This window comes from Acomys russatus, chromosome 23 (assembly GCF_903995435.1).
Source record: "Acomys russatus chromosome 23, mAcoRus1.1, whole genome shotgun sequence".
Taxonomy (NCBI): Eukaryota; Metazoa; Chordata; class Mammalia; order Rodentia; family Muridae; genus Acomys; species Acomys russatus.
The window spans coordinates 47,364,446-47,383,822 of NC_067159.1; the positions used below are offsets into that span (position 1 = coordinate 47,364,446).

General features: G+C 43.6%; 1 protein-coding gene across 3 annotated transcripts in view; it reads right to left on the reverse strand.

Moving 5' to 3' along the window:
• Samd13 (sterile alpha motif domain containing 13) overlaps nucleotides 1-15,245 on the reverse strand; it is a 35,162-nt gene extending 19,917 nt beyond the window's left edge. The window contains exon 1 of one of the 3 annotated variants that reach the window (XM_051165400.1): nucleotides 15,151-15,245. In XM_051165400.1, coding sequence (XP_051021357.1) covers nucleotides 15,151-15,233 — 83 coding nt within the window. In that variant the 5' untranslated portion in view covers nucleotides 15,234-15,245. The other 2 variants (XM_051165402.1, XM_051165401.1) reach the window with 2 other exon arrangements.
• Between the last annotated feature and the right edge of the window lie 4,132 nt (nucleotides 15,246-19,377).

A 19,377-nucleotide genomic window follows, 5' to 3' on the forward strand; every position in this document is an offset into this window, starting at 1 on the left:
CTAGAGGGGGAGACCTGGTGGCACTCAGAGGAAGGATAGCAGGTTACCAAGAAGAGACTTGATACCCTATGAGCATATACAGGGGGAGGAAATCCCCCTCAGGAACAGTCTTAGGGGAGGGGAATAAGGGGAAAATTGGAGGGAGGGAAGAATGGGAGGATACAAGGGATGGGATAACCATTGAGATGTAACAAGAATAAATTAATGAAAAAATTTTAAAATATGGCCTATTCTCTTCACGTGTCAAAAGTACACACCAGATGCCAGCAGGAATTTAAATGGCACTGTTCAACATACTTCTGAGATGGTGGATCCACTGTGACCCTAGGTCTGCATTGATAAAATGAGAAGGCAGGGTGCCATGGTCTCTTTGATAATTAATATTTACTATCACAGTGGAGCCGTTCTTTGAAAATGCATATGAACTTGGTAAATTTATGAATACTTTATAGGCACAATGTCTTTGAAAATGTGTATGAATCTTATGCTTCATATAAAATATTATAAAGAAAATAAGTAGCAAAATGTAGCTTTAATTTTCTTACTTTCTCAAGTTTCCATTCACCCTTTTAGTCCATGAGCATATGGCTAGAAACGCCATGTACCAGTGTAAATTATACCATGAGTGAATAATACACAATAGAAAATATTCTCCCTTAGTGAAATAATTCACTTTTAAGAAGAGGTAAAGACACAATAATCATGTTAGACACTCAATAAATGGAAAACTGGCATATATGTAAATTCACTTAGCTGTTATTAAGAACTTTTTCATATTCACATAATCCTAATTTTGTGAGGCTGCTGTGCTGCCAACTGCACTGAGTGGACAATACATTATAATTTTAGTGCTGGCAGAAAGAGTCTCCACTTGCCTTTCTACAGAGGCCGGCAAAAACAGCAGAAACGCTCTCAGAATCTAGCTCACGTGTGTTTCATGGTGTTTATGATTTATAAACACCTTCCTGGCCAGAGCGGGAAGGAAGGTTGTGATGGTTGCTGATCTTCACTGTCAATCTGCACACTTCTGGGAATGTTGGTGAGGGTGTTCACTCACAAACTCGTACACACACACACACACACTCACAAACGCGCGTGCGCGCAGCATGGGGGGAGGGAGAGTGGGGGGTGAGCGCTCCTCTAGTGAATTCTAACTAATACAATAACGATTATTTTGATATTCCCTTAAGTGTGTTGCAAATCCACCCTGAAACAATTCGGTAGGGTGATGAACAACGGAAATAGGATGTTCTCATGTCTGGTAATTTGATAAAGAAAACTGGTGCCAGGAAATGGAGTTGTCACGACACGTTTACGTGAGCATTTGAATTAGAACACTGGGATTGGTTTCTGGGAAGAACTTGAAACCATGTGGAGGGAGAGGATGGAGGGGTGCTAGGGAGCCCCAAGAAGAGGTTGATGGAGAATCAGAAAGCCGAGAGCTGAGAAAGCTCAACTAGTAAATGTCTGACCATAAGGTTGCAGGAATGAGAACTTTAATGAATTGGTTAGTGGCCTTCAGGTTATACTCTGGCAAGGCATTTGTCCATATCTTGTCTGTGCCTTGAGACTCTACGGGAGGCTGAGCTGAAAGGAGGGCATTGTCTAGCTACTTAGCATCAACGCCAGTGTAGGTTCTGACTTACAAGTAAGAGCCACAGTGAAGACTGGAAGCAAAGGCAGAGCAGGCCAATTTTGAAAGACTTGTACTTTGTGCAGAAAAGGTGTGTGTTCAATGTTGGGACCAAAGAAATTATAGTTGTTAGGGACCTGTCACTAAAACGAAGCCAGGTACTTTGCCCTGACAATAAGGAAGAAGCCTTGAGGACACTAAATGAAAACAAGACTCCTACCCAGTATGTATGGCCACTGGCACAAAATGTACATTCACCTAACAGACTTTCCTTTGCCAAGAGAGTAACTCTAGGGCATCCCATTTGCACCAGGGTATGTAGTGAACAGTTTCCCTGAGATTTGGCCATGCAAAAGCCACAGCAGTTGCAGCCTGAGAGACCTGGCTGCTTCTTGAGCTGGAGGCCAACTCTGATGTCACCGTTGCCTTACTGGTTTGGTAGGCATGTAGAATATAATACATTTTTAGACTCACGGAACCTTCTGGAGAGCAGGAAGTGGGCAGCAGCATTAGATTCCCCCTGGGCAACTGCAGAGAGGAACTACAGGAAACCATGAGAGTATATCTGAAGATGCAAGGGAGGCCCTAAGAAGTTGATGAGTGTCTCCAGTAAACATGAATGTCTGCCAAGAAGAGCTGCAGTCCACCAGGGGTACAAACTCAAGGGGCGGGCCATATAGCCTTTACTGGCAAGACCACAGGGCATGGCTGCATGAGCTCCTTGCACCGTACATCCTTCTATCCTGAACAAGCTACAGACTTGATGTTGCCTGCTGGGCTTTGGTCTTACTTTGGTTTCCAAAAATCTCCAAGTATCTCATTGTTTAACTAGGAATGTTTCCTAGGCAACTGTATATTATAAGAATACAAATTTTAGGTTGGGTTTCCAGGAGCGAGTCTCAGAGGAGACTTTGGGCTTAACCTTTTGAACAGTGTTGGAACTGTTAAGACGAAGGATCTTCCTGGCCTTTGATTAGGTGCATCTTGGATCATGAGAAGACTGGGAGCCTCTGGGAACAAGAGTGGTGAGGTTTGGTGTGACGCACACTTGTCCCCAGGGGCTCATGTAACAGTGACTGGCTCATTAGAGTCCACTGATGGACCCATAGTGTGATGGCACTATTGGCAGATGATTGTGCTAAAGGTGGGACCTAGTCATAGGAAATACGTCATGGGGGTTGGGGGTGGGGGTGTCATGGAAAGTTAAGTCTTGCCCTACATCCTTTCTATTCCTGCTTAGCCACCATTGGGCACGTTCTCACCACCATGATGCTATGTCACACCTCACGAAGAAGCTGACTCTGGCTAAAACCTCTGAGATACATGAGCACAAATAAACTCCGCCTCTTTTTAAGTTTGCATCTACACTGTGGGTAAATATAATGTATGTAAATTTCACATCTCTCTCTCTCTTTTTAAAACGATTACATCTCTCCTTTAATTTAGGAGATGAAAGGCACTTTAGATCCTGGCTAATGGCTAGGATGATATATCTGTCACACTGCTCTTTTCATAAAACTATTTCTAAACATCATTTATTTTTACACTCAGAAATGTACTCTAATTTTGTACTGCCTTTATTTTTATGAGTTATTTTTAAATCAAATTACTCCTTGCCCATGTTTTAAAATAGCCGTTGGCTAAAATTAATTTAACTCTAATTCTAATATATTAATATTGATTTCTTTGCTTACGAAAAACCTAAGAACTAAGCAACAACAAGATTTAGCACTGTCTCTATCCCCCACTCCCATCATATCAACATACAGAGATCTGGCTAAAGGCTGAGCCAGGAAAAGGCAACAACTGCTCAAAGGTTCTAGACGGGATATTCTTTCATTTAAAAATTATTAAGATAAATAAAGGTTCAGTGCATTTAGTTGCAGCACACCCAAGTAATGAGAGCTCTGGGAAGCAAATAACTCGGCAAACTTTCTGTCTATTCCGAGTTGTCTTCATGGAGTAGTTAAGATTTGATTCAAACATAGCCTTGACTTGAACTGAAATTAAATAGACAACAGCCTCGCCTTCCCTGTGCCCGTCGCTTCACTTCTGTCACTCGAATCGCCCTATCTGTTTTATTTCTGGTCACTGAGGGCTCTGCTCACATGTTTAAAGTAGCAGCTAAATGCCCTCTTCTGAATAGCTCCAGTCAAAGTCTAATTCCAATTAGTGCTTAATAAACTTTAACTAGTCCATGACAAGACAGACACTTGATGAACATTGGAAACCCACAGCCTAGTAGAAAGGACAATAGCAAATCAGTATCTTTGGAGCTGGCTATGTACGTGATTACACCTTTTCCAACAGTAAATTATATGAAATCCAAATGCAGATATAACAAGAAAAATTTGTGTTCCACTTGAGATACATAAAAAGGAAAACTACACAATGGGTATAAAAATCATGGCATAAAATGTAGAATATCCTAATAATGTTACGTTGATAACATGTTAAAGTAACATTTTTGATAGTTACATAAGATGCATTACTGAAATTTGTTTCATCTGATTCACAAATGAACTCTAGAAAATTTTAAATTAAATAGGTGGCTCAAAATTTATATTTATGGCAGATATCACATATATATGTACGTATATATATGATATATACAGTATTGGCAAGAAAATAATAATAAACTGTTTTCCAAAGGCATCTACATTCTGAAGTATTATCTTAGAAATCCACACCCTTTATAATGACTGGTATTTTCATCTCTTTTTTTGAACTAATATAGTATTTATTATATTTTTAACACATATTTACTACATTTTTACCATATATAATATATATTCTAAGGTAAGTATTTTACCTTTACTTCTAAATACATCTTTGGTTATTATCAAGATTAATTTAAGTATTTTTAAATTTTAATTTTTACATAATTCCCAAATTATAGCTTTTTTGACATATTTATATTATTATACATACATTTTAAAAAACCACACCCAGCAAGAGGAATCATGAAACAATCAGGAATTATATAAATGTTACATTCATGTGTTTTGGCTAATTGTATTTGGCAGCCTTGCAGAAAACATCTTTGCTATCTTGGTGAGTCTAAAATTCTGAATGAAAATCAATATCTATCATATCTCATGTCTATCAACTTAAGACATCTATCTAGACAAAAAAACATCTTAACTCCTAAACAACTAAGCTTAATTCTAAGACTAAGCTATTTTCATCTTTTTAAACATTTGCTAAGTGAATGAATGAGTTTGTGACTGTGAGTTGATTTGCATTTTCTTTGTCACTCCTGGAACTGAGTGCCTCTTCACATGCTAACTGGCCAAGTAAATCCCATCTCCTCTGTGGGATGTGTGTGTGCCCCTGTCTGGGCTATTTTTCCCTTATGGTATGGATGCGTGGTGGGATGTGTCTTCCTGCCCGGGGTGTTTTTCTGTTATGGTATGGATGTTGTGTGGTGGGATGTGTGCTCCTGTCTGCGGTATTTTTCTGTTATCGTATGGATATGCTTTTACTGTTGAAGGGCAGAAACACCAGACCCACTTCCTCTTGGCCCTCAGAGAGCACAAGTGGAATCGGAGCTGTGGCTGTCGTCTTGCTGGCATCTTATTGATGCAGACGCAAGATAACAAATATCTACACAGGGACCACATTAGGAATCCAAGAGCTCTGTGGCTCAGTCTGGGGGGTCTCAGCATGACTGAATCAGGAAAGAGAACTCTGCGGTGTGTCCAGGACTGTCGAGGTATCATATGAGAACGTCCTCACGAATATGCATGATGACAATGTCTTAGGAATATCAAGTATGTGTCTTAGCATGTATCGTTGCTCTTTTAGGTCAATAAGTCTGAAAAGGCAAGGGCCTGAAATTGGAGTTTCAATCTTCCATGTATTCTCTTGTAGCCACGACAAAGAATCCAGTTCACCTTTGAGACAAGTCTGCTCCAAAGCGCCTACACCCAGACTCACTCCGGCTACGGGACTGGATAAAAGGCTGCTGTAACTCAGAACCTGTCTCGGATGAAAATGAGCTGTCTTGGATTCCAAACAGCTGGGTTCAGATCTCAGACTTGCCATTCCCCACTGTGATTTTTGAAATAAAAATCTATTTCACATAGCAACTTTTCTGACCTCTGGCTAGTCATTTTAAATGCTGTACTATATTTAAATATCAAAGACTGCATTAATTAGATGAAATAATATTTATGAAGCCAGCGCAAGGCATGCTCACAGTAGGTAGGCATGCTCACAGTAGGTAGGCATGCTCACAGTAGGTACTGTGTATTGTGATGCTTTCCGACTCGGAGCATAATAACTGTCACTGCAGATCACTGCATATGTAATTCATTACACACATATTTTCTTTTGATCCTGGCAACTCTCAATCTCTTCTTTATTGCCAAGAGAATCAAAGGAGGGATCAATTAAGTTTGTGTGATCTTCTGATAGCTAAGAAGCAAAATCAAGGAGAACTCCAAGTGCTCTGAACATAGGACTCGATATAAAGTCTCAAGTGCAACCTTCGATGTCAGGCATGCTGGCCTCTGGTTTCCTAATCTGAGTTGAGAGTGTTCCATTTTTCCTTAAGGAAGACATATCTTTTCTTCTGAGTTTTTTCATTGGCACAAAGTGTTTTTTTTTTTTTTTTTAATAATTTCAGACTTAGAGAAAACTAAAGAACAGTGCAAACATCACATATATCTGTTACCCAGATTCCCCGTTTGTTAATATTCTATGGTATTTACTTTCTTATTCCTCTTCCTTCCCTCTTTCTTCTATAATATATAAAGCAAGAAGCAAAAAAGGAATGCAAAAGAATTCTCTGGATTGAAATATTTTTTAAAATGTATGGTCCTTTTACAGTGTTAAGCAGAAGAGACCAGCACAAGGGATGTAAATGAGTCACGGTGCCTAGAAGTGACATCTCACATGTCCTTGTGCACAGGTTAGCTTAGAATGGCTGCCGGATCCCAGTGAGGGATGGGCAGCATCCAGAGGCATGCTTGCTTGCCACGATGGAGATGAGGTCGGATGGAGACTCAGAAGCAGGGGCTGCAGAGGCTGCCAAGCACGTAGCCACATCTTTAAAACTTTATGTTTTGTGCCTTCTGAGAGTCTACACTACAACCCAACTCTCCCCATCTCCAGGGTTACAGAGCCATCTGTGGCCGCGTGGATCAGGCGGGATGCCTACTTCCAGTCAGGGTGGAGGCCATGCTTACTCTTCTACTCTTATAAAAGAACTAAATAAACAGGCAAAAGATATAAAGAAAGTAACAAGCCGCTCAAAACACTAGTCATAGTCACTAAAAGATCATTACCCTGGGCTGGAGAGATGGCTCAGAGCTTAAGGGCACTGACTGGTCCTCCAGAGGTCCTGAGTTCAGTTCCCAGCAACCATATGGTGGCTCACAACCATCTATAATGAGATTTGGTGCCCTCTTCTGGCCTGCATGTGTACATGCAGGCAGAGCACTATATACATAACAATAAATAAATCTTTAAAAAAAAAAAAAAAAAAAGATCATGACCCTGAAAAAAGAGAAAGACTCAGGTCCTGGAGAAGGTTTTCAACGTGCACTCTTAACAGTTAGGAGAAGAGAAAGATATGTAGAGACTAACTCAAAAGACCTGCACAGGGTTTCCCTGAAGTGCTCAGCAGATTTCTTAACAACATCTCTGTAGAACTTATCTGAGGCTAGGAAAAAAAAAAAAAAAAAAATTCACCCAGAAGTACTTAGAGGGGAAAAAAAAATTGGAGATCATGCATGGACAAAAATAGTGCCTTTTTCCACCCGACAGAGAGGAAAATCTCGTAACTCAGGACCACCGGGAGAGTACAAAGGAGGGTCTTGCCTCAGCAAAAGGCCAGGAAATAACCTTGGACCAAATGCAGCTCTGGGCTGGGCATGATGGCATACACCTTTAATCCCAGCACTTAGGAGGCAGAGGCAGACAGATTACTGTGAGATCCAGGTCAGCCTGGTCTACAAAGCAAGCCTAGGATAGCCAAAGCTACACAGAGAAACTCTATCTCAAAAACCAAACCAAACCAAACCAAACCAAACAAACAAACAAAAAACAAAACAAACAAACAAAAACAACAACAAAAATGCAGCTTTGGTACTGGAATAATAAAACTTTGAAGAGAAACTTTAAACAGTTTTCAAGAGAACAGTACCCTGGAACCTACATCAAGCAATTATGGAACTTTAAGAAAATCCAGCACCCAACGTAATAAAGTTCAATCTGCCTACTATACAATCAAAAATCACCACATACTGTGTCAGTTCTTCCCAAACCAATTTACGCAAATACTAATTAAAATGTCAGTAGGTTTTGTCAATGTAAATGCCACCAGATTTCTTTTTTTTGGGGGGGGGGGGTGGAAATAGCTGACTCTAAAACCATAATGAAATATAAAGAACCAAAACTACCATGGCAATTAAGAACAAAGTTAGTTAACACTGCCTGATTTGAGATCACAGTTAGCAAATCCATGGTTACACTGGTACACATATGTGCAAACAATCAACGGAACAAAATAGTCTAGTAATAGGCCCACACAGAACTGTTGGACAATGGTCTAGTGCTTTGTATTTGTCAATTGCTTGCCCGCCCCCCAAGATTCTTACTGCAGACTGTCATGTACCCCAAGTATTGCCATTTTACCTTACCTCATTGCTGGACTAATAAAGTAAGCTGTTACCTGGGCAGGGCCTGAGGAAGGTAGGCGTGGTGAAAGTTCATAGGCTTTCTGGACAGAGTGGTTTTTAGGAAAGGAAGCAGACAGGAAGAGGATCTTGGGAGGGAGTGAGAGAGAAGAGAAGGAAGGAGGCCGCCACCATGGGTGAGGTGTAAGAAGCACATGGCCGGTGTGGATGGAGGACTTGGCCCAGATGAAGAACATTAGCAAATATTTGGGATTATGGATGGGAGACAGCTGAATAGACATTATTAGAAGCAGATGCCATGGGATTGGGGCAGGGAGATTTGGGAGGTAGTTTAGGGGATTCATATCTGCCCAGGCCCAGGCGAAGCAAGGCTATTTTAGAATGTAACAGATGTCTTTGTTTTATTGATTAATAGCGGGTTAAAAATACTGTCATAGTAATTATAGCATAATAATAAACATTTATTAGGCCATACCTTTACATTAACAGCAACATAGAATCAATTTTGCACTGTTTTTGTTTGTTTGTTTGTTTTTGTTTTTGTTTTTGTTTGGTTTTTCAAGACAGGATTTCTCTGTGTAGCCTTGGCTGTCCTAGACCCACTTTGTAGATCAGGCTGGCTTCAAACTCATAGTGATCTGCCTGCCTCTGCCCAGCCTCCCCAGTGTTGGGATTAAAGGAGTGCACTACCACGCCCGGCTGCCTTTTGCACTTCCAAAGACTTTAAAGATAGCACAATAAAACAAGTCATGAACTGTAAGAAAATTTCAAGTCAGGATAAAGAATTTGTGTTCATAATATATAGAAGTTCTATGGCATAAGTGTGAAAAAAAAAACTAGCCCAATAAAATAGTCAACAAATATGAATAAAAGCCAATAAAATTTAGGTGAAAGATTTGAATAACTGTGCATGCAAGAAGAGAAATGGGTGCCAAATTAGCATCAGAGAAGACAGTTAATGTCAAAGGCTTTGGGGAAGTGAAAAATTAAACCCTAGCCAACTATCTCTAATAGGAAAAGAATTTCATGAGGAAATAGAACAGCTGAAATAAGCATCATTGATAGTAACGTCATTGGGGAAAATTTGTTTAAAAGCTTAACATATACCTATGACATAGCTAAGTACTTTTAATTCCTTCCTAAGTACATTCACAAATGAAATAAAGCACACATTTACATAAAGACCTGAACCTGAACAATCAAAGCAACTTTATTTGGATAATACCTACAAAATGGAAACAACTCCACTCTCTGTCACCATGTAGCTGGATAAATACTTGTATGCCCATATAATAAAATATTACTCTGTATTGGGGAGGCAGAGGTGGACAAATCTCTGTCGGCTTGAAACCAGCCTGGTCTATAGAACAAGTTCCAGGCAATCAATGGCTACTACATAGTGAAACCTTGACTCAAACAAGAAAACAAAACAAAACAAAGCAAAACAAAAAGTAAGGAACCAGTAATACCATAATATACATAAACTACAGACCATGCTGAGATGCCAGCACATAAGTGTGTTTTATATGCAATTATATGTATATATTATATATTCACTTCTGCAAAACTCTAGAAAAGACAAGCTAGTTTATAGTGACAGATATCAATGGTTTCCTGGGGATATGGACTCAAAAAAAAGATAGGAAGGAAAGAGTACTAAGGGAGATGAGGAAAGTGGCACATGCCTCCCTGTTCACCTGTCATGGCGTCTATGGACAAGATGCTAAACAAAAGGGAAGAGCATCCTCCTGGAAGTCCCTTCCTCCTTGCAACCAAGATGGTTGCAGTTTCAATATAGCTCCTCAGTGGGCAAGACAGACTCACAGGTATCTAGCAACTTAGTATTTTCCTATAGTGTACTATGTATAGGAAAATATGCAATCCCCTCATGTTATCCTATTGAGAAGAATCCAGCATGTGCCTCTTAGCAAACATAACTGGGAGCGCCCCATGTGAAAGGAGGTATTCACAGAGACCCCTCCATATGCACTGAAACATGTTACCATCAAGGAAAAATTCAAAACTTGAGCGGAGAAGTTGGTAATCTTAGCATCTAACCAGCGCGAACTTCTCTTCTCCCCCACGATGACTCTCAGTTTTGGAGTTAGAGGTGATGTTATTATTAAAACAAACACGGAAACTCAATCTCGCTCTCTTCTCCGGCCCTAGCAGCCTATGGACGTGGGTGTGGGTGTGGGCCTGCTTCTATTTTTGTCTCATCTGAGGATGTAGGGCCTCTGTGATCCACAGCCTGAAACCCTCAGCTTCTACACACACACCAGCCTTGATGCCCAAGGTCACCATTTGTCATAGAACTGGCCTACACAAAAGGCAACTAGAATTAAGGGGGGGAGGGGACAGGTGGCTGTTGACCAGTGTGGATGAAGAGACCCCCAAACTCTGCTCTACAGCGGCTAAGGAGAATAAAAACACACAGGTCCCTGGGTTCTTGGCAGAAGCACAACTCCGCAGTCGGCCTCACTTACTTTTTGACACCAACACAGGCATTTCCCTTGTTGTCCATGTCAACAGAGATCATGGGGAGGGCTTGCAGGGCTCTTTCCTCCAGCAGCTAAGCAAGGGAGAGCAGCTTGGCTTTAATCCTTAGAAAGGGAGAGAGTACATATTCTCAATGGGAAACACACCGGTCCCTTCACAGCTTCCCACTACTTCGCCCATGCTTGTGGAAATCTCCAGCGTGCTCCGATTAGACAGATAGGATCAAATCTGCAAGAGTGGATGTCTGGTTGGGGACGCTCCCTGCCTGGACAGTAAGACCATGCAAACCAAACTGAAGCCCCCTTCCCATCACAGAGTGAAGACCTGCAGGGCTGCCTCTGGCCTCACACTCAAAAGGAGAGAAAAACAAGTCTCCCCTTGGGGCCCCTCCCAATATGGGCTGTGATTTCCCCCCTTTTTCTTTTATCCTCTTTTTCCCTGGCCCACTCCCCTTGCTTTCTAGCTTTCAGTGAAGTGCAGAAGGGACTTAATTAAAGCCTTTGTCAGAAAGTGTTCCCCCCACCTTACGTGGGCTCAGCAAAGCTCCATCTGGGAGATGGCCATGCTGAGGTAAAGTGGAAAGCTCAAAAACCAAAACAACACAACCCAGATAGCTTATCACAGAAAGAGTGCTGATGATGGTGGTGAGATGTGTGTGGGGGTGGGGGTAAGCAGCTCATCAAATTTATGTAAAATCATTAAAAACATTTGAGATACAGTAACATCACTGTCTTTTTGCTTATCAGATGAGGAACATATATATATATATATATATATATATATATTTTTTTTTTTTTTTTTTTTTTTTTTTTTTTTTAAAGTCTCCACAACTAGTATACAATTAGCAAATGGGGAAGGGGGAGGGACCTGCTTTAAAGAAACTCAAAACAAAAAGCCTGCCCTGGAGATACATTGCCTCATATGCAGCTGAAGTCATAATTTAAATGCATTTCCCCCTCAAATCACTTTAGAACTCCACACTCCTTCTCCAGGCACTGCTGTGACATGGCGAGTGCATCGTTCAGTTAGTTCCCAGATGCTATCACTCTGCCAGAAGTGGATGACTAGCAAACAACATTGCGAGTGTGGGATCATCATCTCCATTCCCGACACACACACACACACACACACACACACACACACACACACACACCACCCCTTCCAGTTGCGAAGAGTCTTAAGATCGCTGCTAAAGAAACGCAGCATTTAATATAAGATGGGTATTAGCACCCATCCATCCATCCCAGAGTAGACAGGGACAGAGTGCTGCCGCTCCAGCCACAACAAGAATGGCACTCTAGCTGGAAACTATGGCACATTCACCGTCTTCTAAGCATCTTAGAAACAAAACAGAACAACTCACAGTGGCACTCTGCAACAGCATGCTAACACTGTCTTATGACCACCACTATTACTTTCTTTTTCTTTCTTGAAAGAGTAAAAACGAAAACCTACCTAGAAGCAACTAAAACACATCATTTTTGTTATAGGCTTATCAAAAACAGCCAAAGAAACCCCAATGTTTTCTTTCACAAAGCAGTCTGGCAAAGGAATTCAATAAGGAGGTACAATTTGACACAGTGAAATAAAACCAGGCTGGCTCGCAGCCAACATGACGTTAGGAATCACACACAAGCCGCAACTGCCTTCTGCTTCATGGCTGACTTTTTAAAGCTACAGCCCGTTCACTTTGACTAACCACCTCCCGCACTTCCAAACAGGCAGAATGCTCCTTGCACAAGTCTGGCAGGAAGACTAAGCTGTCTCTGTAGCCTCTTACTTCTCCCTCCCCTTCCCTGTTGCTACATAGGTTTTACTGCTGTGCCGCACGTAGCCATGCCATGTTTCAAACTATTTCATTTTCTCCCCGTGGGAAAAAGAAGAAAAACCCCAGGGTTTCTGGGCTGTGCAGCGAACACTCTGGAAGCTGCAGCCCCGCATTACTCTTTTTTCCTAACAGAGGTGTGGACAAAGTTCCCAGAGCTGCTTTTAAGTAATCTCTTTGTGACTAGAAGGAAAGCTCTGACCAGCTAGCATATCCCTTCCGTCCCTGAGGTAGAAAGCAGCATCTTTCAGAGAGAATGTAAAACAGCAGACCAGGGCTCCTGAAAACATTCACTTTCCATCCAAGGAAGCCAACCAAACCAAACAGGAACAAACAATTCCTTATTCTACACAAGAAAAACACTTCAAGTTTCATGGTTTATCTCAATTGCATAAAAGGTGACCACCACCACCACCACCCCAGAAAAATTCAGCCAGCGCTTGTAACCCATGAGCATTTGGTACTGCCCAAGTTGCATACAATTAAGGCGTGCCAACCTACCACCATCTTAAGTTCCAATTCAGGAAACTGAGAGTAGAGCAAAGAGACTTGGAATGTGTTTTCCATTGTTACCTGGTCAATCTTACAGTTAGTTCCTGGATTGGCTGGGACTGCAGGGGTGTGTGTGTGTGTGTGTGTGTGTGTGTGTGTGTGTGTGTGTGTGTGTGTGTGTGTGTGTGTGTGTGTGTGTGTGTGTGTATGTGTGCACGTGCTCGTGAAGAAGGGGGGCTATTCCTGCCCCATAAACCTCATAAGTGGAAAATATATATCAATCAACATTTTGAGACTTTAAATTCAAGATGTCTACCAGCCCCCAACACTTGCCACCAACAAAAACACAAACCAAAAAACAATGACAAGACAAATTAAATCCCCTCAAAATATGTCAAAGTCAAGCTCCTTAGAAGAAGCTCAAGAATCCCCCGTCCCCAGCAAGTGTGATGTGTGATTTTAGGCAAAACTGAGGTGAAAGTGCCTTTCCTTTTCTTTACTAATCCTTAAGGATACTCAGAGATCAAAGGCCAACAGTATGTTCTAAATTTGGATCCTGAATTCCTAAATCACCCCCACACCCACACACACCTGATTTCAGGAATGGCATTAGAAACTTTCAGCTTCCCTAAAGACCACAGCTGAGAAAGATTTAGCAACTGTAACGTTTTAGGGGTTAGGGGTAAATTGTAAATGCTCAATATTTCTGAGTCCTGTGTTGAGCACATGGGTGCATTATCATAAATGATCATAACGAGGGACGTGGAGCGCTAACTCATCAACAGATCCATACTGTGGTACTTGGTGCGAAACTCACCAATTTCCCAACTGAAGCCCTTGGGGGAAGGGCTTAGATTGTAAGTCCGCTGGGCAGGGGAGCCAGGGGAGAGTGCCCTGACAACCCAGCTCAGAACAAACAGTTCTCAAAGCACCTCCGATCACATTCTCCAAGGGAAAGGGTCAAAGAAATGTAGGCACCTGAGTCTTCCTTAGACACACTAACCAGAGGAAGGGCTCTGTGAAGTTTCTCCAAGTGCCTTCCCCTTCACATAAAAAAGGCCAGCCTCTCCCTTCCTGCCTGCTGTGATCAAAAAACTTTGCCTGTTAAATAAATGTGTTTCTGGAAGTGTGATAGGAAACGGGTCCGATTTCTCCAAGAGTGAGCCATAGAGGTGTCCTTACCAGTTAGTTTCTATCTTTGGAATGAACTGACTTGTGTGAATGTGTGTGAGTGTGTGTGTGTGTGTGTGTGTGTGTGTGTGTGTGTGTGTGTGTGTGTGTGTTTGGAATGAACTGACTTGTGTGAATGTGTGTGAGTGTGTGTGTGTGTGTGTGTGTGTGTGTGTGTAGGGGGGCGCCCAAACAAGTCGTTCCAAGGCAGTACGTCTGTACTAAGGTCACTTTGGATACCCTGGCCTCACCATTTGGAACAGAGAACTTTTGGGACCACTTGAAAGCGCCCTCGGGTGGGGGAGGGGAGGCCAGGCAAGAAGGGCGGGAGACTAGGTACTTGGAGAGAGTGGTTTCTATATTGACTCGCACCCACCTCCAGGAAGCACCGACGGTCCCGGAAAGCCAGGCTGTTCTGTAGGAACCTTCCACCTGGTCCCGTGCTGGACCGAAGTCCCCGAAGGCAGGGCTGTACGCGTCCCGAAGGGCGTCTCCAGGGCAAAGGGCGGGCGCGGTCCCCGGCCAGCGGTCGGCTAAGCAACTCGCGGTGGCGCAGGGGACAGAGAGGAAAGTTTCTGCTGAGATTCTGAGGGAGAACAGAGCGCCCTGCCTTGGGTGGGAGCTGCTAGGGGTGTGGCGCCGAGCCTAGCACCTCGTCCTGTCCCGTCCGGTCCCGCTAACTCTGCCCCGCTCCACTCCAGGTGACAAAGTGCACGCCAGCGGGGCGCCAAACACACGGGGACCGCGGGTAGAGCGTTTGGGGGTAATTTGTTTTGTTTTGTTTTGTTTTTGCTTTTGTCGGTATCTGGTGTTCACTGGTTACTTTCATCCTGGAGAGGAGGGAGGGCGGGCGTGTTCCCGGGACGGCCTGTGAGCCCATCACTTACCTCCCTCCCAGCCGCTCGGTGGCCGCCACGCGCGGAGCCCAGAGCAGCCCCGGGCGCGCGGCACGCCGGGAGTTGTAGTCCATGGTGGCGCCGGGGGTCTCGGGAGACCGGGGGTGGGGGGGGGGGGCGGAGGGTTCGTGGAGAGGCAGAGACTCTTAAGAGGGAAAGGACCGAATCCGCTGGGATTCCGAAGAGGACATTTGCCAAGGGCTCCAAACTTCCAGGGAACAGAAGGGAGGGGCTCCTCCCGGGAAAATTACGGAGATTTTCGAGTTAACACCCTTTTCTGTGCATAACCCCGCTGAAATTGTAAGCCTGACTTTAGCAACAACGACTAAAAGAAATTTCCCAGGCCAAGTTCCTATTTTGTAGGGCTCCTCTTCCTCTTCACTGTGAACATGTGTGTGGCATACTTTGCTTAGGAAGTCCTGTTTTCTTGCTGGAGAGATAGCATAGCTCCATGGAAGGGTAATTGGACTCTCCATTTACAGACCGCTCTGTAGCACTCTTCACAAAGCGCTGCTTACTTGTTTGCTTCATTCTGTCAGATCCGTAAAGCAACCCCGGGGTTTAAGCAAAGAAAAGCTAAAGATGCAGCTTTATGTGTCTGCACCTGAGGAGGTTGGAGTCACCTGTACTTAGTCACTTCCTCCTCCCACCTCTCTCTTAGCTGTTAGGAGGAGAGAGTGGGAGGACGCCTGGGAACAGCGGTTGTACATAGAACTAAAAACTAGGAACTTTAGTGGGGCATTTTCTTGAAATAGCGCGTGAGATCTGGGGAGCTAGTTCTGGCAGGAACATGCTTGCCCGTTAAGTGTAAAAAAGTCTCAGGAAATGCTGTAGAAAGTAGGCCCGTTCTATCAAAAAATGAGCCAGAAGGATGACAACAGATTTCACTTACCAGCAGCTAAAAACAAAAACAAAAACAAAAACGCCAGGCATAATGGCACCAGTTTCAACCCTAGCTCTGAGAAGATCCCAAAGGCTTGCTGGCCAGCCAGCTTGGGATCCTTGGCTAGTTCCAGACCAAAGAGACACTCTGTTACAGACAGACAAACAAACAAATGGGTACTGCACCTTTAGACCAACACTTGAGTTTGCCTCTGGCCTCTACACACACACACACACACACTCAAGGACACTTACACAAAGGAGCACACTGACCACTCACAGCTCTCCCATCAGAAATAGTTGGTAAATAAATTAGTAAGTGGATATTTCAGGTCTAAGTCAGATGGGGTGCCAGTGGGCACAGCCCCCTTCCCAACTCAGAAACTATCTTGAATTGATAACAGCCTGCAAAGGGTATCCAAGCCCTACTTAAGGACAGGCCCATGTCTAGCAGTAGATTGTCAACACAAAATGAACTCAATGGTAGTTTTGGAGGTTTGGGTTTCATAATGCTGTGTGTGTGTGCACACGCACACGCGTTATAAAATCGCCTTGTATACATAACACACATGTACACACACACTCCTGCATACACACACACACACACTCCTTACAGGTCTTTTGCTAATAATATATTGTGGTTTCCAGTCTTGTGTTCTCATGGGATTTCTGTGTGTGTGAATCTGTATGTCTCTGTATCTATGTGTATTTCTTGTGTTTTCTTTGGCTCTTTTTTGTTGTTAGCTTGTTTGCCTTTTTTTTTTTTTTTTTTTTTTTCTTATTCTGGTTTGGTTTTTGTTGTAGTTGTTTTTATTTTATTAAATTTTATTTTACCTTTTCTTAGATGCCCACTTGTTTTCTAATGATTGGGGGAAAAAAAGGAAGGGTGTGGATTTGGGTGTGTGAGGAGGTGGGTAGAATCTGGAAGGAGTTGGGGAAAGGGAACCAAAAGATATTTTGAGAAAAAAAATATATTTTCAATAAAAGGAAATTAAACAGACAGGTAAGTGATGAATACACAGGTAGTCACATGAAACATTGGAAAAAGCAAAGTGGGAAGGAACAGGCAGTGGGAAAGAAGCTCAGCAGAAGACTGTAAGACTCAGTATGATAGAGGAGAGGTCCAAAGGAGGGAAGTGAAAGGCATGACCTCGGCAGCCACAGAGCCCTGGAATCCCAGTGTTGTCACTCCTGAGTTAGGTCTACGAACAGAAAAGTTATTTGGCCCCTCCAAATCTCTTTGACCTCAGCATTAAAATGTAAGAAATGTGAGTGTTGCGTAACAATGGCTGTGAGTGGCAGCTCAGATTAAAATAGGCAGGAGACGCTTAGAATAGTGCGTGGCCTATTATAAGCGTGGAGCGAATGTTAGCTACTATTATTATCAACAGAAATTCCTTTTGTGGAAGTATCAAGAAGTGACTTGGAGTGGGAGCTGCGTTGGGAGGCGGTGACCATGTTCTAACTAAACTACAGCAATAGACAGGAAATGGCTCCAAGAGTCTTCTGAGCGAACAGGCATGTGGGGGAGGAAGAGGAGGGAATCCAAGGCAGTCCTCATTTTCTGGATTAGGGATATGGTTGACGTTGCCATTTCAGACACCGTATATAACCATTGTAACACAAAGTTTTTGGGAGAAATGGCCAGTGTGGTTTGGAACCCAACACTATGCTTTTCTGGGTGTGAATGACCACATTAACAATTAGAAATGCTACTTTGAGTATTATGTGGTGATACAGAACTTTAAGAGCCATTCGTGGAGGTGTGCAAAGACAAAAGGAAGGACAGCAGGTGTGGGCAGGAGGAGGTGAGGTGTCCTGTGATGGTGGCAGGCAGGAATTGGTTCAGCGGTAGGCAAGGGCTGCAGAGGTAAAGTCCAGCAGAACCAAAGAGGGAGGGACATGCCAGTGGGACAGTCACGCAAAGAGACCACTGGCCAGTGACACAGAAGAGATCACCGGATGTACAACTGGTCCAGGGGTTGTTTTGGAAATGTATGAGGGTAACTTTGCTCTTCCTAGCTAGCTAGAGTTGCTAGAGCTAAAAATACTGGGCATCTTCCATAGTCTGTGACGACTGAATTCTTACATCCTGTGTATCTCCACTGTCCCATGCAGGTGAAAACCTTTGTTCAATTATCTCAGCTTACCCTGTTTTGCACTTAAAGTGGTTTTTCATATGGTTTTAAGATATGTTGGCTTTTTCCTGGAGTGTAGCAACTTGAATGATGACATCATTCATGGAATTTGGGCCTCTGGTACAGTTCACCTTATGGCTGCCTTTTTACACCTGGTGATTTTAGCCTGTGGACGCAAAGATCTGCTCCACCGGCATTCATTTCCCCTACCTGCTGGTAACTTACCAGCTGGGATGGTTAAATCTGATTGCCAGCTGGATTAGATCCGGGGCTGGCTAAGGCATGCATCTGTGCAGGTCTGTGAGAGAATGTCGAAGACCAGTTAGCTGAGGCAAGAAGACCCTCCCCAGCGAACAGCACCATCTAACAGGTGGCCTAGATAGAAGTTTAAGGAGAACACAGCACGGCTTGCCTGCCCTGGCTTCTCACTGCTGTGGAGGAGTCGGTCCCTGGTGTCCCCTTCTGTCACTGACATCAGCTTCTTGAGTTCCGATGTGGCCTGAAGATCAACAGCTCACTAAGAATCTGGACGCACAGCCTCGCAGACTGAGTATCTGCTCAGTGCTACGCCCGTCCAGCATGCATACAGCCATTGCTGGAGTACCCTGTCACAGAAGCTGGTCCAGAGCCTCTTCTTCATAAGCACATCCGTCCCAGCAGTCCCGCCCCCTGGAGAACCCTGATTAGTGCAGCACCCACTGAGCAGCCTTTCCCCCTCCTCCCTGCAGCTTACCCTCCACCGCATCTGCTGAGCCATGCTCTGTGGATTTCTGAAGGAAGAAATAGCAAGGATGCCAGTGTGGCTGGAATAGGAGGAAGGCTGGGGATGACCTTGGAGGCGGGGACAGATGCTGTGGGGTCAGTAGACACCACAAGGACTTTGCCGAGCTTTGAGCAGATGAGCAATATGGCCGAGCATATTTTTTAAAGGAAGATTTCGGCTGCTCTATCAAGGATACATCATAGGGAACAAAGCTGGAGACAGACTAATCAAATCATTGCAGTAATTCAGGCAAGGTGCAGTAGTCTTGAGCCAGAACGGTAGCAATGGAAATGAGTGGTCACTGTCAGGATTGTGCACATCTCCAGCACAGGCTCTGACTTTGGTCCCTGACACCCATATCAGACAGCTTGCAGCCCATTGAAACTCATCTCCAGGGACTCCAGTGTCTCTTTCCTCCAAAGACATCCCCTGACA